The sequence below is a fragment of the Magnolia sinica genome, chromosome 2, assembly GCF_029962835.1.
Source record: "Magnolia sinica isolate HGM2019 chromosome 2, MsV1, whole genome shotgun sequence".
Taxonomy (NCBI): Eukaryota; Viridiplantae; Streptophyta; class Magnoliopsida; order Magnoliales; family Magnoliaceae; genus Magnolia; species Magnolia sinica.
In genome coordinates this window covers 113,793,015-113,815,193 of record NC_080574.1, presented here as the reverse complement: position 1 = coordinate 113,815,193, position 22,179 = coordinate 113,793,015, and the positions used below count along the sequence as shown (strand labels likewise).

At 41.0% G+C, this 22,179-nt stretch overlaps 1 protein-coding gene across 1 annotated transcript; it reads right to left on the bottom strand.

Annotated features, from left to right (window-relative positions):
- Positions 1-825: 825 nt before the first annotated feature.
- Positions 826-20,319, bottom strand: LOC131230230 (uncharacterized). The gene is made up of 3 exons (XM_058226062.1): positions 20,103-20,319; positions 2,397-2,504; positions 826-962 (listed from the first exon to the last, which is right to left on the bottom strand). Exons 1-3 carry the CDS (start codon positions 20,247-20,249, stop codon positions 876-878), a joined length of 342 nt encoding a protein of 113 aa, XP_058082045.1. The 5' UTR covers positions 20,250-20,319; the 3' UTR covers positions 826-875.
- Positions 20,320-22,179: the final 1,860 nt, after the last annotated feature.

The following is a 22,179-nucleotide window of genomic DNA, read 5'->3' as shown; positions in this document are numbered from 1 at the left end:
GTATAAATGATTTGGACGGTCCAAATTAAAGATAATTGTCAGATAGGTATCATCGTGAACATGAAATATTACACTCATAAGTGTGTGTGAGCCATGCATATATATTGAATCCGTAGTGTTGGATTTTTTCCATCTATCCACTCATTTTTCTCATGCAAGTTGGATCCGCTGGATCAACCACCAATACTATTTTGGTCCATGGTTCCAATTGCACTACCCAATGAATGGCCCGGATCAATAATATGTGTGCCATCCACCTTGAGCTTTAATGCATGTTCCCCCTCACATGAGAGGCTCTCATTGAATCTGACAAGTACGGCTATGTTTCGGGAGAGATTTGATGGAAGATGCACAAAAAATCTCTAGCATTGGAAAATCCTACCCACCAATATTGAGACGTAGACGGTCTATTTCTAGGCTATAAATTGAAAGGTTATACTCACCTACTAACAAGATTTTAAGACATGATCTATTCAAGATAGGACACAATATAATAAGATTGTACTTAGATGATTAAGCCCACCAGTTCACGGACTAGGCTCACTCTACTGACTCGAATGATTTGGCCCACTAGTTTTAACCATGGACCCTAATACAATAGAGCAACAGTCTCAATTTTTAAGCAATGGACCCAATTTTATTATATTGAAAGCCTAGATATATTGTCCAAGGCCTTGAGTGGATACTCTTATAAGCCCTCTTATCAAGGTACCCAAACATGTAGACTATAGGCTTAAGAGATGGAAGCAAAAAAACCTGTAAGGACATCCAAACTGAAGAAAGTTATCTTTCAATCAAAGGATTTAAATGTACGTATGTTCTATACTTCCATGTTCATAAAATTTCATGAAGGATTACTACTTGGGACAGCTTCATCAATCATCTTCTCTATGGAACTTCCAAATGGTAGCCATTAGCCCATGGGAAGCAGATGAACACTTGGGTTTCCCACTCCTTTGTACCTGCAGTTTAAGTGTATCTTTTTTAGGAGTAGAAAAAAAATGCTAACTTCATTTGGAGATTAACATCTTCATTTCTTCTATAAAATGATGGCAAAATATAATGCTTTTATCCAAGTTTTGTTTGGTCTTACAAAATATACAAGTGAGCCTGACTCTCTAGTGATCAAAATATGAAAATCTGATTGAATCGTTGGAGTCAAAATGAGATTGAACAGTTAGAAGATTTTCACAATGAGATTGGATTCAATAAAATGGTTTTTGCATTAAGCTTAAAGTACGCATTGACATGTGGGGCCATGGTGATGTTTTAATGGCATCCAATCCATCCATTTTGCACCTCATGTTTTCTCCTTGGCACCCAAAAGTCTAGCCGATCAAAAAATCAGGTGGGCCGCACCACAAGTAACATTGGGACGGAAACATCCACCACTAAAAACCTTCCAAATTAATTACGTGGGCCCACTACGTTTTGTATATTCCATCTAAACCATTCAGAAGATGCATCCGACCAGGATGAATGGAACCCAAAAAAAATCAGGTCATTCCAAAACTCAAGTGATCCACAACAGTTATTTTAGAGGTTTTAAGCATGATTTTAAAATAGCCTACCTAAGTTTAGGATTGATTTGTACATTAAGCTTAATGTAGAAATGTTTGTATTGGATCCGGTCTCTTTCTCAACGTACCAGGTTCTTTGATACACGGGGCAGATCAGATGTGATCGTAAGAGACCTTAACCTTGTCTCTCCTGTATATTTCTAATGTGTGAAATTGATGGACTTCCCATGCAATTCGGTGTGAGAGGAGACAGGAAATCTGGAGCTCTTATCTATAAGAGACTTTTACGTTTAAATGAAGATAAAAACACAAAGGCTCCTTTGTATTCCTCACTCAATGAAATCCAAGGCCTTTAAGCTTCTTTAAATAAAAAGTGCGTGGTCATGAACACTACGTAAAGTGTTTTCTAACACCATATTATTCATTGGTGGGCCTCGCAGTAAATGGACGGATACTATTAAATCTTCCTCATCAGATGATCCTAACCACCTGATTTAGCCCCTCCTAAATGTGAACCATTAGTAGTAAGATTCAAATTTCATCAGATGGCCATCTGATATGAGGGGTATTAGGACATGACCCATCCAATGATGGGTCCATCAAATGAACCATCACTATTGAGAATCCAAACCGAAAAATGGTTTCTCTCAATCAAGTATCATATAGTACCTCCAAAAAAAAAGTCCGAACAGTTTCTCTACCAGGAGAAGCTGGTGTACACTGATCTCACACTTTCATGCACCATGTGCACATCGGTATCGGCCGAAAAGAAAATGTAGGTGGCATGACAAATATAGGTTGTAACCCAAAACATTTAGCATACATAAATTAAAGTAAAAAATATATATAAAAAAATGTAATCCATTCTCAACTTACCCTTTTGCCAGGTGCGCCCTTTCCCGTTTTCACACTCTGCATGTTTTCAGGTCTGTTCAATACATAATCCTTTAGTTGTTGCTCGTCCATGGCTTCTATCAGGCTAGTCTGTATTAGCAAGAAATTTTCAGTTGAACCTTGTTGAGTCCACCTTTACAAGGAAACTAGATGCAATTCAACTAGTTGAAAAAAAAAAAAAAAAAGCTGAACTAGATTGGCCAATTGGACCGTTTGGACCAGAACAACAATTACAATTGAGAAAAATTCATTATTTTTTTCAAAGTTTTCACTAGAAACCTTGGCCTGGATACTAAATGAAACATTGGTAGCAACGAAGTGGATGTAAACCGGCTATGATATGCAAGCCTCATTAAATAAATGCAAAATTCCAACAATCGGATTAATTATTCGGCCGTTTTCATTACTATTTCCAACCAAGGAATCAATAAGCCCTACCATGAGATCACCCAAATCACCAACTGGCCTAAACTGTTCTCAATGGTTTTGTTATAGTTTGGGAGTCTTGCAAATGGAAGTCGTGATGAATGCAAACCCTCAACCGGCTATTCATTTGATATGGCTTTTAAGAACAAAATCGTAGTTGTAGGTAAGTACACAATCTCATATGTATACCAACAATCATGAGTAGATCATGGTTGGCCGGATTCTCTATCTTAATGACAAATCAAGCCAAGTGTTATAATTTTCCTCCTATCATGTATATTTCTTTATCCAAAACATGACTTCCTTGTGTGAGAAGAAATTCTTTTGTTTTTCATGTTCTGGCCAATGGACAACTTGTGGTTCAATTAGTACTAAAGATCCAATCTGATGCAGGGATGCATGCGATGAGGTCGATCACCGTCTTCCTCCTCGAGGATAATTACTCCAAATCCATGGAGCTTCTCTGGACTCCTCACAAAGACTTCTCGAATCCACGAAGAAAGAAATAGAAATAACTTTAAAATATATGAAAGAAACTTGTTGATCATTGATAAATGAGTCTACAACCCTTTAAATAGGAATTCCAAGACTTCGAAGACGTTTAGGAATTAAACTATAACTAAAACTCCCTAAAATTTGTTACTTACTATAAATATTAAATTTCTATTTATAGTAAGTGTCCTATGTGGCTTAACCATGTTATTCTACTAATTTTTATAAACACTTTTCATGTTTGACACTGCTCCTAAAGCTCAACAGATGAAGAGTTATAATCAAACTAAAACTTACTAAAAATAGTAAAAACAAAAATAAACATGGAATTCGACCGTCCATCTGATGGAATCTCGCAAATTTGGCATGGGCAATCTGGCATAGCAGGTTGGTTGGCTAAAGTAGCTTGTCCTACCCCAAAATCATATATGGTACGTCGAGTAACTCATTTTAGTTTGCGAGATATGTCTGTTTTAAGGTTCTAGTGGTCTTAATGACTTCCACCTCCGATTGGGCCTTCTCTGGACTAGCAAGGACAGCTATCCCCATTCAATATAAGATATTAGGCATATTTGGATTCATGAAGAGATAAGGAAAGGAAACACTACTCCCCATGAAAATGACTTTTTGCTGTTTGAAGCATTTCTTTGTGTTAAACACCTTTTTTCCCATTTCCTTGCTTTGTTGGATTTGTCTTCCCACCCCGTCCAAGAAAATGAGGTTCAAAAAAGGCTTGTGACAAAGGGAATGATAGGAAATTCAAAATTTGATGAAATGATGTCATAATTGGGTTGTCATTGAGAATGAAACTTCAATTTTATATATGATCTTTAATTAAAGCTTGGCATCTGACTGATTGCTTATTGATTGTGGAGACCAAAAAGTCTCGAGAAAAAAAAAAAGGAGAAAGTGAATTTTGGATTTCCACTTCCACCAAGTGGCTCATTTGGCCCTGTTTCGAAATTTGAATGGCTCATATTAAGCTCCGGTTTGATTTGGATTGGATTGGAGCTGATTTGGATGGACTTATATGAACTTGGACATGGGTATACGGTTTAAGATTTTCGTGTGAATCCTAATCAGGCTGATCATTTATTTGATTATCGAGTGGAATGTCTACAATGCACATATGCCACCATTTAGCTTCAAGCAACTCACATGTCAAATGTCTCTATGTCATTGTGCCATGTCCCACCACCTATCTTCAAGTGCCCCACATATACCCCATGTGCCACATTTGCCACCATATCCATCTCCAAGTGTCCTCAATGTCCCCACACGTGCTATTCTACACATGCCATTAGTTGCTAGGCAAAAAACATTTCAATGAATTTGTCTTCTCAAGCAACAAATTTGGAAACAGGTTCCAATTTTTTTAAGGAAAATCTGTTGAAAATCAAACAATGTTTTCCTTTCCCACTATCTCGAAAACAAGGTTTTTCAAGAAACACCGTCTCCTTACCCAAAGATATGGTTATTATATCATCCTCAGCCAAAAGATATGGTTATTATACTTGGGTTTCCAATTTTTCCACAAATGGATCCATGGTTTAGTTATGTATACCATTTCTGCTGCCGTACCACAGCAACATGGATGGACCATAACCCAAAAATATCAGCAACTTGGATGGACCATGACCCAAAATTTTCCTCAAAATCACAATGCTATCATTTCAAGCCATGGGATGCAAAACGACATTTAGGAAGAGAGACACAGTAACAGTTCACGTTCAACTTTAAAAGGGCAGAAGATCAATGGTACACCATTTTGAGGCTCAAATCATGCACATTGGGCTCACACATATGGACAGTCCGGATCACTGACCCATTAGCCAAACTTGTATAAATTAGGGGAAAAAACAATTCAATTAGTGTATGTTCCGTTCCAGGAACATCATATTATTAATCATCCCTCGTAAGGCATAGTAGTATACCAATAAATAGAGAATTGTTGAGTTTTATCTTTGTCCAAAATTCAATGGGGACAATCTTTCTACACCTTATAAATAGAGATTGTGGGTCGGGGCTTTGAGCAACTTCTCAAGAGTATGCAAATATAAGCATGTGTTGGTCATGCAAGGATGGAATTTTTAGGAATTTTTTTATATTTGCCAAATAATGTCTACATAATTAGAAATTAGTTGGTGTTGCTTTTCGAGGGATGAAATTACTAAAATGCCCTTGGGAGCCTACGTGGTATATGTATAACATCCAACCCTATTAACCGTACTATGGTAATAACACAAACAAAACATCATATTAATCAGATCAGGGATATTTAGAATGGTGTACATTATTATTTTTATGGATTATCCCACCTTATGATGGGATCCACCGTATTTCTGGTTTCTCTAATAATGAAGTTGGTGTGTATCTGTAGGATGAGTTGGATGTGAGATACATACCATGTGGGCCCCGAAGCTTTTAATTTTCCACTTTCATGTAAGGAAAAAAAAAAAAAGAGAGGGCGTGGTAATATAATTTCTCCTCTTAAAAAGTATTGGTGGGGAATATCAGTTACTGGAGGCACTATTTGGTAAAATGTAATTCCTTGAGGAATTTTAAGGTAAAAATCCCTAATTTTTAAGACACAGGCATGCCAATGGACACCACGTGTATGGTACTTGGTTGCCCCTGCATGTGTAAATCCTAATTTTTAGTCTTCCAATTGCCATTGGTCTAATTAATGATAAGCCGTGAGGGTTCGAATACTCACATCTTCTTTACACCCAAGATTATGGCTTCTTTCATACCAGTTATGCAAGCTTCGTACTCTGCCATGTTGCTAGTGCACTCGAATGCTATTCGTCTAGAGATAGGAATTAGGACATCGTCAGGAGAGTAAATGATAGCCCCAATTCCACTTCCTTTGGAGTTTGTTGCGCCGCCAAAGAATAATGTCCACTTGCTTGCCTTTTTTCTTCTCCCTCGATGATTTATAGATGCTCATCGAGGAAGGTCTTTAAAAGCTGATAATCGGGCAGTGAGAGCTTGTCCCTTGATTTTCTTCTGAGTGACATAAGTGATGTCGAATTCAAATAGAAGTAGCTGCCATTTAGCTATCCTTCCAATAAGTATCGGCTTCTTGAACAGTTACTTGAGCGGGTCCATATAAGCGAGGAGCGGGATAGGATATGCGATCATGTTTTGCTGGAGTCACTGAGTTGCCCGACTAGGGCCGAGCATGTCTTCTCAAATGCTACGTATCTGGTCTCGTAGTTTATGTATTTGCGACTTAGATAATATATTACTTGTTCCTTCCTTTTTATTTCATCGTGTTGGCCGAGGACGGAGCCAATGGCGTTCGCTGCTACCGAGATGTATAATAATAAAGGTTGTCCAGGAGTTGTGGCACTAGAATTGAAGGATTCATGAGATATCTTCTGATATGATCTTGACAATCATCATTCCATTCCTTAGGCGAATTCTTCCAAAGGAGCTTGAATATCGGCTCACAAATAGGAGTTAGGTGTGCAATGAAGCTGTTGATGTACTATATTTTACCAAAAAGGCCATGGATTTCTTTTTATCTTTGGAGGTTGCATCTCGATGATGGCTCTTGTCTTTATTTCATCGACTCTGATGCCTTCCTCATTGACTATGAAGCCGAGAAGTTTGCCTCCGGTTGCACCAAAGAGACATTTCTGATAGTTAAGTAGAAGCTTGTACTTTTCTAACCTATCGAAGTGCCTCTTCAGGTCTTCAAAGTGTCCTTCAATCATGCAATATTTGACGATCATGTTGTCAACATATACTTCCATTTCCTTGTTCATCATATCGTTGAACAAGGTTGTCATTGCTCGTTGATATGTAGCTCTTGCATTCTTCAAACCGAACGGTATAACCCTATAGCAGAATGTTCCCCATGGCATGATAAATGAAATCTTCTCGTGATCTTCAATGGCCATCTTAATTTGATTGTAGCCTGAGAAACCATCCATGAAGGAGAAGATCTTGTGCCTTGCAGTGTTTTCGACCAGAGTGTCAATGTGTGGCAGGGTGAAGTCATCTTTAAGGTTGTCTTTGTTGAGATCTCAGAAGTTGATGCACATGCGAACCTTACCATCCTTCTTTGGTACATGTATAATGTTAATGAACCATTCCCGGTAATTTGAGACTACCAAGAATCTCGCGTTATATTGTTTGATGACTTCGTCATGAACTTTCTGGCCCATTCTAGCTTCATTCTTCTGCACTTCTACTTTACTGGCTTCATTTCTGCCTTTGTTGGCAGATGGCGTACAATGAGTTCTTCATCGAGTCTTGGCATGTCTATGTAGGAGAATGCAAAGTTGGATAGTCTTAGAGTCATGAACTTTCTGGCCCATTCTAGCTTCATTCTTCTGCACTTCTACTTTACTGGCTTCATTTCTGCCTTTGTTGGCAGATGGCGTACAATGAGTTCTTCATCGAGCCTTGGCATGTCTTTGTAGGAGAATGCAAAGTTGGATAGTCTTAGAGTCAGGAATTCTACCATTTTCTGCTTATACTTTGTTTGCAAGGATTTCCCAATGCATACTTCCCTAGGGACTTCGAGGGTTCCTAGATTTACTACCTCGAAGTCGTCAGCTAGGACATTAGCTTTAGTTTCAAACTTTTTGAGGAGATCCTTAAGTTCGGGAGCTAGGTCATCATCTTCCCCACCCCGAACTTCATTCAGACCCATGAGTTCGAAGTCTAACTCAATGTCGAAATCATATGTGTCAGCCTTGAACGCATGCGGTACTTCAGATGAGTTGGGCACATTTATGTATGCGGGAATTGAAATGCTCTTTGATTTTAAAAAAAAAATGGAATTGAACTACTAGATGGTTTTTGAATATTTTTTAATTTTTTGGATTTTTGGGCTCCAAGGGACCCTGAGCAAGCAGTGCAAAATATGACTGATCCTGACCTAGCTCAAGGTGTCAAATGCTGTCTAAATTGGTGTTTTTTTTGTGACTGGTGACCTTGGATGGCTCACCGATTGACTTAATGGTTAGGGGATTAGTTATCCAATTGAGACCCCACGTTCCCTCCCCTAAAGAGGTGGGGTTGATGCGTTGAATGGAGGATCATGGTTTGGCCCAATGACCATATTTCTCCTTGGTCAAGTTCAAGATATGAGTTGTACTCAGTCCCTCCTATGTCACTTACTGTATATTTAGAGGTGTACACAAGTCGAGTTGAGCCGAGCTTTGCCCAGCTCGTGCTCAACTCGGACTGCTCGTGTCTCAGCTCGTGCTCGGCATGGCTCGGCCTTCGAGCTCGAAACAGCAGCTCGTGCTCAGCTCGGCCGAGTTCGAGTTCGAGTTCGAGTTCGAGTATTCGAGCCTATTTCAATTAAGATTCTTGGTGTCTTTATCCTTTGTGAAATCTTCTTGGTTGTAGATGACAATGATGTAGAGAGAACAACTGGGGCATTTGGAGATCTCTTCTCCGAGCTGCATATCGAATATGGTGATCTGGAAGAGATCTCTGCAAGGGTAAGGGTAGATGAATGCCTGGAGCTCTTCGTTCCATTCCATGTCTAGAATCTCTACATCATTGTAAGACATCGCAGAGAGAGAGAGAGACGTCTAGTGTTAGGGTTTTTGAAGTGGGTTGGGAAAATGAATGCGGTTTAAGTCAGTGCAGAGAAACCCTAATTCGCTTCTTTCTCTTCCCGAGAGAGAGAGAGAGAGAGGGAGAGAGAGAGAGAGAGAGAGAGAGAGAGAGGGAGCGATAGAGAGAGAAGGGGGAATTTTAAGGAAAGCGCTCATGTACGAGCCACGCTAGGGTAACTCGCGCGACGTACCAACACTGTTACTTTCGCAGACCAAGAGCCACGTGTATGTAACTTTCATTTGATCCACCCCGTCCATTAGGTACGACGCCTCATCTTAACCGTTGAACGAAAAAATAGTAATCATCTAAAACTTTTGTAATCCACAATAAGCTCAAACTGAGTTCAAGTTTTAAAGGGTATATATACCCTGTACCGAGTCAAGCCGAGTTAGAGAAGAGAGTCGAGTCTAGCAAGCTGGGGCAAGATCAAACTCGGCTCGAATTCGTTTCGAGCTCTAAAAATTAGCTCGACTCGACTCAAACTCAGCTTCAATCCGAGTCAAGTCAAGCTTTTTCGAGTCGAGTCGAGCGAGTTATCGAGCTAACTCTACTCGTGTACAGCCCTACGTATATTGGAGCTCCTCTAGCTCCGTTATCCGGTATTGTTGTGGAATTTGTACATCGGACCAGTCTAGGGGTAGCCACTTCCCCTTCTTGGTCCAATGGATTGGACCACCATGGTTGTGACTAGATGGTGGATACAATGTGGGCATGGCATGCCCCTGGTTGATTGTTGAAGTTGAGACAGACAGGGTATGCCCCTAGCTGGTTGAAGCTGAGACTTGCAGGGTATGCCCCTTGCTGGTTGAAGATGATGGTTTGTTAAATCTAAGACTAGCAGGGTGTGCCCCTAGTTGGTTGAAGCTAAGACTGGCAGGGTGTGCCCCTGGTTTGTTGAACCTGAGACTGGAAGGGGTGCCCCTAGTTTGTTGAAGTTGAGATTGGAAGGGTGTGCCCCTGATTGGTTCAAGCTGGAACTGGCAAGGTGTGCCCCTGGCTAGTAGAAGCTGAGACAGGCAAGGTGTGCCCCTGGCTGGTTAAAGCTGAGACAGGTAGGGTGTGCCCCTGGTAGGTTGAAGTTGAGACAATGATGACAGGTACCAAGGTGTCTCGGCATCCTTTAAAGGCTCGCAATGGGTTTTGCTCTTAGTTTGATGCTTCTTCTTACTCTTATGCAAGCAGTTCCTTCCCTAATGGCCCAAGGATTATTTCCCACCGATAGGGGGACATAGGGCATCATCGTGGCATAAAGAGGTACCTTCGGGCATCGCAACTGATATTTCCTCCTTCCAGGGAGTCCCAGGTTTGACGAAGTTGATCTGCGTGCATCAAAACTCCTTTTTCCTCTACTTTTTCTTAGGATTAGGCTTCTTTTTCTTAGGTTGTCTTTACCGTCCATGCTCTGGAGTGAATCTTTGCATGATATTTGAAACTTTGTAATTCGGCCAACAAGAAGACATGATCAGTGCTCATTAGTGACGAATTGACCATTAAATTTACTATTTCAATTTCGAAACGGTGGTAAGGGATGTCCTTTTCTGAGTGTTGGATGGCGATGAATGGAATGTATGGTTCTTGGGTACCATAGTCATTTGGAATTATGAACTCTGGTTCAGCTAGGATAGAGATTACCTTATTGTCGAGGATATATTTTACCTGTTAATGAAGTGTGAAAGGGATAGCTCTGACTTCGTGAAGCCATGGCCTTCCTAGCAGTATGTTGAAGTATGGTGGGTATTTTCAAGACTTGAAAAGTGATGACTGCGATGGCTGGACCGATCTGCACCTCGATGTCTACCTCTCCTTCGACGGTTCCGTGGGAGTTGTCTGTTCACAACCCCAAGTGTAGGGTCGTGATGTAGTAATAATCTCAGTAAGACCGAGGTCGAATCCACAGGGACTAATCTTGTGTGTATTCTTAAAACAACTAGAAGTAGAACTAGAAGAAGATATGAATCTAATTATAAAAAGTGTAATTGTGAATTGTTTAGAACTTGTAAATTCAAAGGTGGAAACTAAGGTGCCCAGGGATCCACTTGCAGCTATTAAGATGTTTCCTTATTTGATCAAGAAACATAATTGGAATTGGAATCCTATCCTATCCAATTAAAAGATATATCAATAGAATCAATCTGAACTTTTGTTGACATAATTCTCAACGGATGAGAGTTTTGAGGATTGGAAGTGATTCCATCATCTAACCATGCACTGGAGATGACACGATCTTCACCAAAACAGTCCCATGCTAACGCATTTATTTTTTGCAGATGACGCGATCTTGTTCTTGAATGACAGGTTATCAACGGTGCGCATATGCTAAAGTTCATTGGTGACTATGAAAAAATCTCCGGACAAAAGGTGAATGCTAGCAAATCATCCTTCATTCTATCGAAGAAGGTCTCAGCTACCAAGGCTCGGCGACTTAAGAGTATAACGGGATTCAAGCACGTCAATCTCCCATGTACCTACCTGGGTATTCCTCTCACCAAAGGAAAATTTTGAGCCCCTCTTATGATGCCCCTAGCCCAGAAAATCCTAAGCAAGATGGAAGGTTGGAAAGTTAAAATCCTCAACCCAACAGCCAGATTGATTCTCATTAAACACATGTTATCTAGCATCCCCATCCATGTCATGTCGACGGTGAACATTCCCAAAGGAACTTGCAAGCTGCTTGAATCAGGTCTAGTTAATTTCTTTTAGGGGTCTGCGGATGGGAACAAGAAGAAACATTGGGTGAAGTGGTCGAAGATCTGTTATCCTACGTCGGAGGGAGGGCTCGGCATCAGAAGCATGGTGGATGTGATGACAGCCTGAAGGATTAAAATGAAGAGAAACCTACTTGAAGGTAGATCGCTCTGGGCGAGGTTCATGTCCACCAAATACATCAACAAATACATCCACTCCAGAGGTATGAATTCAACTATGAACTCTACTGTTTGGAAGGATATATCCAGATCCCTTCCTTTCGCTACCTTCATTCCAAATGGCTCTTAAGTGAAGGAAGAGTCAACTTCTGGACTCAAAACTAGTCCAGGGAAGGTTTTCTTGCCTCTCTTGCGTCAGGGCCTATTCCTCCTCATCTCAGGGATGTTACAGTTAGCGACTTCTTCGCTATTCCTAGCAGTTTTTGCTGGCAAGATTTACAAGATACTCTTCCTTCATCCACCGTTCAGATGTTGAATGATTGTCTGGTTCTGCTGTCTAGTAGGGATGATATGTTAGCTTGGGACCTGACAGCATCCGGTAAATTCTGGTTGAAATCGGCTTGGCATGGCATCCGGCATCAGAGGCAAAAAGCTTCTTGGGCTCGATGGGCATGGAACGACGTTCTCCCACCTAAATTTGGCATATTCCTATGAAAAATCATGCATCATGCCATTCCAGTGGATGCTGCTATAAAGATTTCTGGCGTGTGTTTAGTCTCAAGGTGTGAATGTTGTTGTGCTAAGTACAACCCCATGCTAGCTACTCATTCTCCGAATTGTTGCGTTGAACAAGGATTCTAGCAATCTCCTACCCATAGTTCTCCGCAGCAGCAGTGCCCTCAATCCAACGACACAAAAGCGATCCGCATAGACTTGCAGCTCCGGGCCCAGGAGCGCCTAATCAGAACAGCCCAATAGCCTTTCCAAACCAGGGGTCATGTTGTAACCAGTAGTGATTCACTCCTCCATCCCCCAGACTACCCTTCCAGCGCTGCCGATTCCCCTCTGCTTCAGCGGATGACGAGAAGGCCTTCCCATAAGCAGCATCCTAAGGAGCATTAGTTGCGTCTTCTCACCCCCTCGACGCACTGTGAACAAACCTTGGACCATCTCCTCTGTTTTGGGTCTATAGCTTCAACAGTTTAGATGCACTTCCATAGGATTTTTGATGTTCCTTTCATCCCAAATTAGACCATCCAGCAGAAAATCATTCTCTAGTCATCAAGGACGTCCAATTCCTCTTGCATCAAGCGACTATTGGGTCTGGCCCCTGCGCTTATCTCCTGGGAATTATGGTTGAGCCGCAATGCCTCATGTTTTGATGGAGTCAAGATGTCTGGCAAAAGGTTATCGCCTGGGTTTCAAGATGGATGCAGGAAATTGGAAACCCTTTGCCAGACAATGCCCACTCGTCTCTCAGGGACACATCCACTCTTCAAGCTCTTCATCTCGATAGCGGCAGAATCAGCACTAGTGTTATCCCTTCGATTGTCAAATAGACGAGACCTCTCCCAGGCTGGGTTAAGCTGAACATAGAAGGTTCTTCTCATGGGAATCCGAGCAAGAGTGGTGGCGGAGGAGTTGTTAGGGACTTCCAAGGTCAGGTTATTTTCATTTTCCATAAGTATTATGGCCTTGCTTCCAACAAGATCGTCGAGGCCCAGGCTATGCTTGATGACATTACTCTTTGCAGCAAATTGGGTCTTTCCAGCATCGTTGTAGAATCCGATTCGATGTTGGTGGTGAAAGTTGTTACGAATCCCCTCGCTCATTGCCCTTGGAACATCTAGTACAGGTTGGGAGCCATCCATCACTTTAGCCATTGTCTCAACCTCTGGTTCAGGTATATCTACCGCGAGGGCAATTCGGTGGCAAACGTGCTTGCCTTGCTAAGATGGTAAGTGAAGGATGTGGCAACTCGTTCTATCATTCTCGTTCGGAATTGCCGAGAAGTATCAAGGGCCTCTTTGTTCTTGATAAAGTAGGTCTGGGTTATTTGAGAGCCTGATTTCAGTGTGGGCTCCTTTTCTTGTATTTTTGTTGGGATTTTGGCAGAGCTTTATTTCTTTTTTTTTTTCCTTCCTGGCCCTCCCCGGCTCGTCCCTAGGTCCTGGCATTCTTAGCTATGTGGGAGAGCCAGTATATGGTAGGCGAGGCTCCTTTCCTTTTTGTTGGAGCCAGTCCAAAGGGTTGTACATCTGGTCTCTTTGATTTAATAATATTTGGTGCTGCGTGTCCCACCTTTTTAAAAATTATAAAAAAAATAAAATTATAAATTATAAAAAAAAAAAAAACTCATGCCTAAGAGATAATGGCAAACAACAGAATATACCAATCCCACAAACATACATAGAAGAATTGTGAAGGTTAAAAGAGATTTCATCACCCAACCATGCCCAAGGGACGATTATGAACAACAGGATTTACTATCTTCATAATCTCAAATCAGGAAAAGAAAATACTCAAAGTTATTGCAGATCTATTGTAATTTGAGTCACAACAAACCATTAAAAACTGAAATTATTCCTTAAATATCAAATTAGAATCAAAGAAGTTCAACAAGAACAAGAATCAAATAAGAAAAATATCCCAATCATGCTACAAGCTTCACCCCTTAGCCCTAGCTAAGGGGTTTAGCCAACCATAAACATGATTGGATCGAAAATCCTCAACAAAAAAAAAAAACAATAAAAACTAAGAAGAAAAGAAGAAGAAACTCTTAGATGACGGCTCCGCCCCTTTGCTCTACTCCTCAAAACCCTATATATCTTAAAAAGACTTAGGAAACCTATATTTATAAGCTAGTTTCCGCAAAATTGCAAAATCGTATCAAATTTACACAGTCCACTAAACTCTACGTAACGGGTTCGATGTCATCGAACAGCGTTCAATGCCATCGAAGGGATTTGAATCCAGAAGTCGCGCCTTTTCATCTTTCGTACTACGTAAGTCTCTTTGTCATCAAACCTTCCTTCGATGTCATCGAGCAAAGCTTCGAGTCATTGAAGGTCATCAAGCAATCAAAAAAGCGTCCAAAACAATCAAGCGAGTTACTTCATAATTCTTCAAAAAATTCAATTTCATCGAGAAAGTCTTCGAATTGTGGTCGATGACACAAGTAATGAAGTGAATTTCGGCACTTTGTTCTTTCAACTTCTTTCCTTCTCCACTTGATTTTCTTAGATGGAGTCTTAAAATCTTCAATCGTAGTCTCCAAGGATCCATTATATGCCTTGGCATCTCTTAAACTCACCTTGCAACACAAACATGTATAAAATATACCATTAAGCATTATCATGTTTGTAAAACTAAGATATAAATGGGGAAAAATATGCAATATTTGAGTCTCAACATTGTCGAAGGCCTTGATGCTCATGTCACTTGGCCAGAAGGATGGTGAGTCGATCCTGAGGTGGAGTGATGTCTGAAGTGGGCACACATTTAGGCTTGAGACATTATTGATGAGGATCAACTGAACTCGTATGTTCTTATACGTAAAGCGATATTGCTTCTGTGGTCTCGTCTGTTAGGAGGAAGCTCATTGTCCGTGAAAGTGATAGGTCTCAAAACAAGGAGTTGCCCGATCATCAATGTGATCATCTCCAGTGGAGTGTCCGAGGTGATGTGAGCATCTTTCAGTATCTTGGTGAATAGCTCCTGATGCGTTCGTAATGTGCATAATAGTTCCCATACAAATACCCGCGATGAGATCATCTGGAGTTGCGTTGCTGCCTCTGATGCTGTCACCTATTCTATCTTCGATAAAGCTCACGTGGAGTCCCTATTGTCATTACGGCTGTCAAGACTCAAACTCCTCACCTTGTCGCACTCTGAATAGCGCCAAGGAACCTCCTTGTAGAATGGAGGCTCCTTCTCCTCGAATGTCACTGGTGGAGCTAGAAATTGTGTTAGTGCTGCAAGAATGACTATTGTCTCTTCCTCATATGGAGCCCTTGCTTGTAGGACCACCCTAGTGCCTGTGCTAGATGGAATATGATGATGTTAATCCTCATAGATGATATGAGGCTTGGGTTGTGGCCTAACTACATTTTTTGTCAGAGGCTACCATGGGATGAAGAATGGTCTTCTCTCCATTACTAGTGCTTGACAAGGGATCTTCTTGTCATGTGCTAGCCGATGTGGCATGCGGAAAGGTGCCCTTAGCGGCCTATTAGTGATTGCTCGTGCTACTCCTTGTAGGATGACTGGCTCATATGCTGAGGGTGCTCCTTCCAATATGACTGGCTCGAAGGTAGAGGGTGCGCCTTCCAATACCACTAGCTCATATGGTTGAAAAGGAGTATTCCTTTCTTAAAGGACTACCAGCTCAGCCACAAGGAGAGGGGCCTAGGGTGCCCCTTATAAGACCAGTGGTACATTTGAGTGGTCTCCAGATATGGCGTGGATAGATCATAGAGGGATGAAGAAGTAATCGATGATTTCCATCTCAAGGATGTTTACTATTGGACCTTGTGTGAGCTAGGGTCTGAAGGATGCTGTGGCAGAGGATTCTGAAGGATATTTATGGGAGTTGTTGGTGCAATGCTAGGGGTTGAAATGGAGATCTTTCAACTATCGATGAAATCCTAGATCACATGCCTCAAGGAGAAGCATCTTTCCACCGAATGACCTCGGCCTTAATGGAACTCAAAGTACTCATTTTCGTTATAGTTCATCGGTAATGGATTTCGACTTGGTCTTGGCTGTAAAGGAGTGTGAAGTTGTTTCTACACTAAATTTGCCAGGATCTAGCTATATGTTTGTGTGAGAGGAGTGAACTCCTGAATTCCATGTTCACCTGCCGATTTTGATGGGGGTACTAGACATTTCTCTGAACCGTTGTTGTTGTTATTGTTGCTGATATTGTGGTTGTAGATGTGGATTTTTTCACGGTGGAGGGGGTTGATACCTCTGTTGTTAATGTTGAGGATGGTATTATTGGTGTTGTTGTCACCCTTGTTGAGGTGCCTGTTGAGTGCCCTAAGCCATAGCAATGATGTTGGCTTAGCCCGTGCTGTTGTCATTTCCGTTCCTGTTTCCCATGGGTCTTCCCTTGTCCTTATTCCATTTGGCTGGATCGGCCTGATAAGGCCATGGGGAGATTATTCCCACACATATTCCCACTTCTACTTGTTCTTCAGCACGGATGAGTTGAGCGAAGTTTGCATAGGGATGCGAGATCAGATACCTAGAAATGATCGGACTTGTTAAATGGACGATCATGGAAATTTCCTCCTCATCGTCGATTAGAGTGCACATTCTAGCAGTCATTGCTCACCATCGCCTGACATATGTTGATAATGTCTTGTTGCCCTTTTGTCTTAAGGCTACCAAATTTGCTCTTTTGGGAGCCATGTTGAGGTTATAGGCAAACCTATTGATAAATGCATGTGATAGCTGTACCCAAGTATTGATCCAGTTACAATCCAAGGAAGTGTACCAGTCAAAAGCATTGCCTTTTAGAGATTTCTAAAATAGATGGATGAGTGCTCCTTTATTTCCTATCATTGCATTCAATTCTTCGCAGAATGCCTTAAGATGTGTTATAGGACATTCGCTGCCATCATATCTCTTGAACTTGGGTGCCTCAAAGTTCTGAGGCACTTGCGCATCTGGAAAGGGACATAAGTCCCTGAATTTCGTCGAGGGGAGATCGACCCCTGTCATGGGATGTGCTAAAAATTGACTAGAGATCCTGCTTGTAGGATCGGTTTAAAATTAAAATGAAAATTGACTGGAAGTCCTGATTACGGGATTGGTTTGAAATTAAGCTAGAAATTGATGGGACGCTTCGATTGCGAAGCTATCCTAAAATTGAATGGAGACCATGTTTACAGGATCGGTTTGAAAGTGATTAGAAATCCTAGTTGTGGGACATGTTGGAAACTGATTAGAGGCCTCGGCTACGAGGCTATTCTGAAATTGACTGGGAATCCTAGTTGTAGGATTGTTTTGAGATTGACTCCTGGTTGGGGGAGGGTATTGAAAAAAGTGCCCCATGGTCGAGGGCTGTGTTGGCTTGTGTCATGGTCCTATGTGGAGTCTGGCGGTTGTGCTTGATTTGAACCAGAGGCCAAAATAAGTCTATGAGTTGATTGTTGCTATTGAACTAGACCAACTTGGTTGTTGTCTATGGCAACTTGCGCTTGCATAAATTTTCAGAATATGTCTTGCATTGCTTTCATGACTTGTGTCAATTCCTAGATGCAGGCCATTGGCACGACTTCTTCCTATTGTAGTTGAGCAGGCTGAGTTTCTACAAGATCGAGAGCGTGGAAGGGTTGAACATCTTCCTTATGGTGATCCATTGCTGCTTAAGATCTGGTGTGGATTATGCTGTAATAAGAGAGACTTTTTCCAAGGACGCCTACTTCGTGGAGGTGTAATTTTTTGTTTCTTTTATATGAATGCAGATGCAGATGCATATGTAGATGCAGATGTGCATGCGAGAATAGGTATTCTTCAAGAATCTGTAAGATCTTGTTTTTCAAGTCGGGTCACAACTATTGTGGCTAGTTACTCCCTAATAAAGTCATCATTCTATGGACACTAGGAGGAAGGAACGCATGATTTCCCGAGGGTACGGGAGATCTACTATCTTCCTTTCCACTGGTTGCCTCGCTCAAGTGCTTTTATAAAGGGGGTGAAGATGTTATATTTGACAAAAGTCGTTGCTAACCAATTATTATAATTCTACATTCGGTTAGAGCTTGTATAAACACTTAAGATTGAGAACCCGAGGATCCTTAACCTTAAGATGACTCGTAAGTTTACATTCCAGAGATTCTGAGTAAGGGACCGTGGTTATAGAGAGGAAAGGTATTAGACACCCTCTCTGCCCGTACGGATGTATGGTCTTTACTCCACAAGATCTGACTAATTTCTGAAGAATAAGGCTAGCTCTCGCGTGCTATAAGTGTAATGAGATGCAAAAAATGCAATGCGATATTGTAGTAGTAGTGTTTGATTAATTTAAATTTCTGATGGACAAGATCTGAATATATTGGCAAGCCACAGAGCATACATTCAAAATGATTAAGTGCAAGATGCAAAGGACGCTTGATGATGTATGGATTCTTATGCCAAAAAGATGGCCAACCAGTTAAGGTTTCTGGTGGACCTACTACGATTATATAGACGGGTCTCAGAACATACACCCGCTAGTCAGATACAGTGAAAATAATGGGATGCAATATATATGCTAAAACGACGACTAACTAGCTAAGGTTTCTGATAGGCTATATCCGATTATATCCGTAAGCCACAGAGCATACACCCGCCAGTCAGATGTGATGAAAACAATGAGATGCATTAAGATGTTAATGTATATAAGGAGTTGGGGGTTTGAGAATGGAATGGATGTTTCACGATGCTAATGCACTAATTTGATGAAAGTGATAAAGGATGGAACTGTTGGATGAATGGTTATTTTGCAAGGCTAGATTGAGTGGTTCAGATTTGAACTTAGGTGGCTCAGGGGGCTTAGACTCTGGGTTAGGTTAGGCTAGACCAGAGCCGGGTGCTCTCTCTCTCTCTCTCTCTCCCCCCCCCTCCCTTGGTGGAGGAAATGGCTAGGGCTCTCTATTTGAAATGAGAAGGGATGCTTGTTGAAGCTTGATGTGTGTGAAATGGGAAGGGGAGTAGGGCATAAGTTAACTAGCTTATGGGTTTGGATACGCTAACCGAGTGAATTGACTCAGTGAGTTGATCGGGTGAGTTGATTCGCCAAGTTGACTCAAGGCTCTAGTGTTTTGGATTCTTAGGGTTTAGGGTTAGGCTAACCGGGTTGACTGGGTTGAATGAGCTTAGTTTGGGGTTTAGGACCAAGGTTCGTAGGGTTTAGGTTTCTAAGATTTGGGTGTGGTTGTCCATCCATCCGTTCAAACTCTATCAGCTTATCAGCCTCAGGTGGAGTGTATACAGGGACCCATCATCGATGGAGTATGCCTCAAAACCATTCAATGATGGGTTATTCTACTCGTCTCATATGATACATATGACTATTATATTGCATTTGCTCCATTACCATTTATTAGTAGGCCACTGATCTAAGGTTATAATCGTCTATTCGGGAAGTTCCACAGGTATCACTTATTCTTTATGAGTTCCTTTCATATCAATGGTCGAAATAGTAAAACCATGGGCCCTACATGAACCCGATTGTTTTATGCCATACGATGGTGGACCAAACCTAGAAATCACTGATGACAAATGTATGTATGGAAATCAGGACTATCCAAATAATAGGTGCATCTTGGATGGATCAATACTGAAAATTACACCAATCAGATGATCTGAACAATCTGACTTAGCCCATTGAATTCTAACACAAGGCCAATTGGACTGTTGGGGTCATATAATCATCGTAATTCATTCGGATCATGACAATTTGGACGGTCTATATCGGCAGTGAATGAGTCACCACCATTTCAAAATGGAGAACTAGACTGACAAGGTGTTATGTTGATATGAGAGTTACCCATGTTATAAGATCTTCCACATCTTTCGCTATCGCTTCTTCTTCTTCGTCAGCGGTCGCCTTCTTCTGCCGCCACGAAAGCACCTCGGCAACAGCCCCTTTCACCTTCTTATCCTTCTTTGATTCTTGCACCTTGGCAACAGACATGGCCTTTGTGACTGACCCACGAAGAAAACGAAATTTTCAGAGAATAAAAGATAATGGTGAAGATTGCAGATTTCTATTTATGGCGTCTTTGAGGGGAAAGGAGAGGAGACACGAATGTGGCGTGGAAAGGGAGGGAACATATGAAAATTGCTTAGACTATGGTGATAGTTCACCACTATTTTCAAAAAGGCAGTAACTCATCTTCCACATTCGTTGTACATATCTATAGTGGATTCAGATTGTCCAAATAGCGGACCCACTAATCAGAAGGTTTAAATTAATCTGATTATTAGAGTCAAAGTCTGACCTCTGGTTAATTTTAACTTATAATTTGATGGTGATCAATTGGATGGGTAGGATCTTCCGATCAGTGTGATATTTGGGCTATACTCCATCTACATAGGGAGTTGTGTTTTGGATGGTGTGGATTTCATTATAATATGCTATGTTCACGGTGGGTGAATCATGGCCGTCTTTAAAATGGTGGTGAAATATGGCCCAATCTAGCCCGAAAAAGAATATTTGGGACTATGGGGATAGTTTGCTATCATCTTTTAGATGGTGGTGTCGATCCACCCTGCAAAAGTCATACAAGTACATCAATCAAACAAAATTGCCCATTGCCAATGGACCATACACCTAACATTGCATTAATGGAACAATCCAAGCCGTCCAACTGATGACTATAAAATCCAAAGTTAAAAAGTAGAACAGTTAAGGGATCCAATTCAACAGCTCAACTGAAAATGGTATACATCATAAGATCAGTGCATTTTTAGTTCACAATCCAGCCTCAGTGGGGTATTGATTGGCAGTATGGATTAGTTGAAAGGTATGCCACGTGTATTGTGGATGAATCACCATGAATTAACAAATGGCGGCCAACTCTCATCATACGCACATGATAAGAAGTCAATGTAACGGTCGAGCTTGAAATAGAAGTTTGGACGTTACGTAGGAGACGTGAAACGAGCAAACGGCTCCCAATTAAACCGTTACCCATTTTTCTAATATGTCCAAAACATGTGAAAAGAGACTTTGACCGCCCCTTTTGCATAATGACTAAAATGCCCTTACATATATTTCTAATGTCTACCATCACCTCTTTTTTAGGCGGCGTTTGAACGTCCTGAAATGTTTGAGAAAACCTTGATACCATATCAGGATACGCTGATTCATGCTCATGCAGTCAGAAATAACACTTGTGGAAAAAGAATAACTCAATCTAACAATACAAATCATGGGCCGATCGGTGGACATTTAATGTGCAATTAAAATAATAATAATAATAATAATTAGTGGTCCAGTTTTGTGGAACATACATCCAATGGTCATAGAATCGAGTCATCCAATCTAGGTAGTTATTTTTGTCAATTAGGTCCTTATAATTTTTGGACAGATTATTTTGAGTTACACCTAAGCCGCATGCGCATGAACATTGACCATTTTCTATGCAAGTGTAACCCATAGATGCAGCATTTTTTTGAAGGTGGGTGAGGTTTTTTCTTCAATATAGTTACCATTAATGGGACAATATTGCCAATTAAAAGCACATATTAATGAAATGAGCACAACTAAAATGAGGATGCTGAAATGGATAAATGGCAACACAAGGAAGGATACAATTAGAATTTTACATTTGCCAGAATTTAACAGTAACAAGAGGTAACAAGGTGAGTGAGAGTAAATAGAGATGGTATAGTTATGTGCAGCAGACATTAAAATTCTCACAATTTGAAGGAGAATTGTTGGGAGACTGAGGAAGCAAATTTCTGCAAATTTCGAACTATGGATCACACAACGATAAGCAAATGCAAGCAAAACATGCACAACTACACATGAATTTTTACATGGAAAAAACCCTCGCGAAAAAAAAAAAATATATATATATATATATATATATATATATATATGACACAAAATGACAACG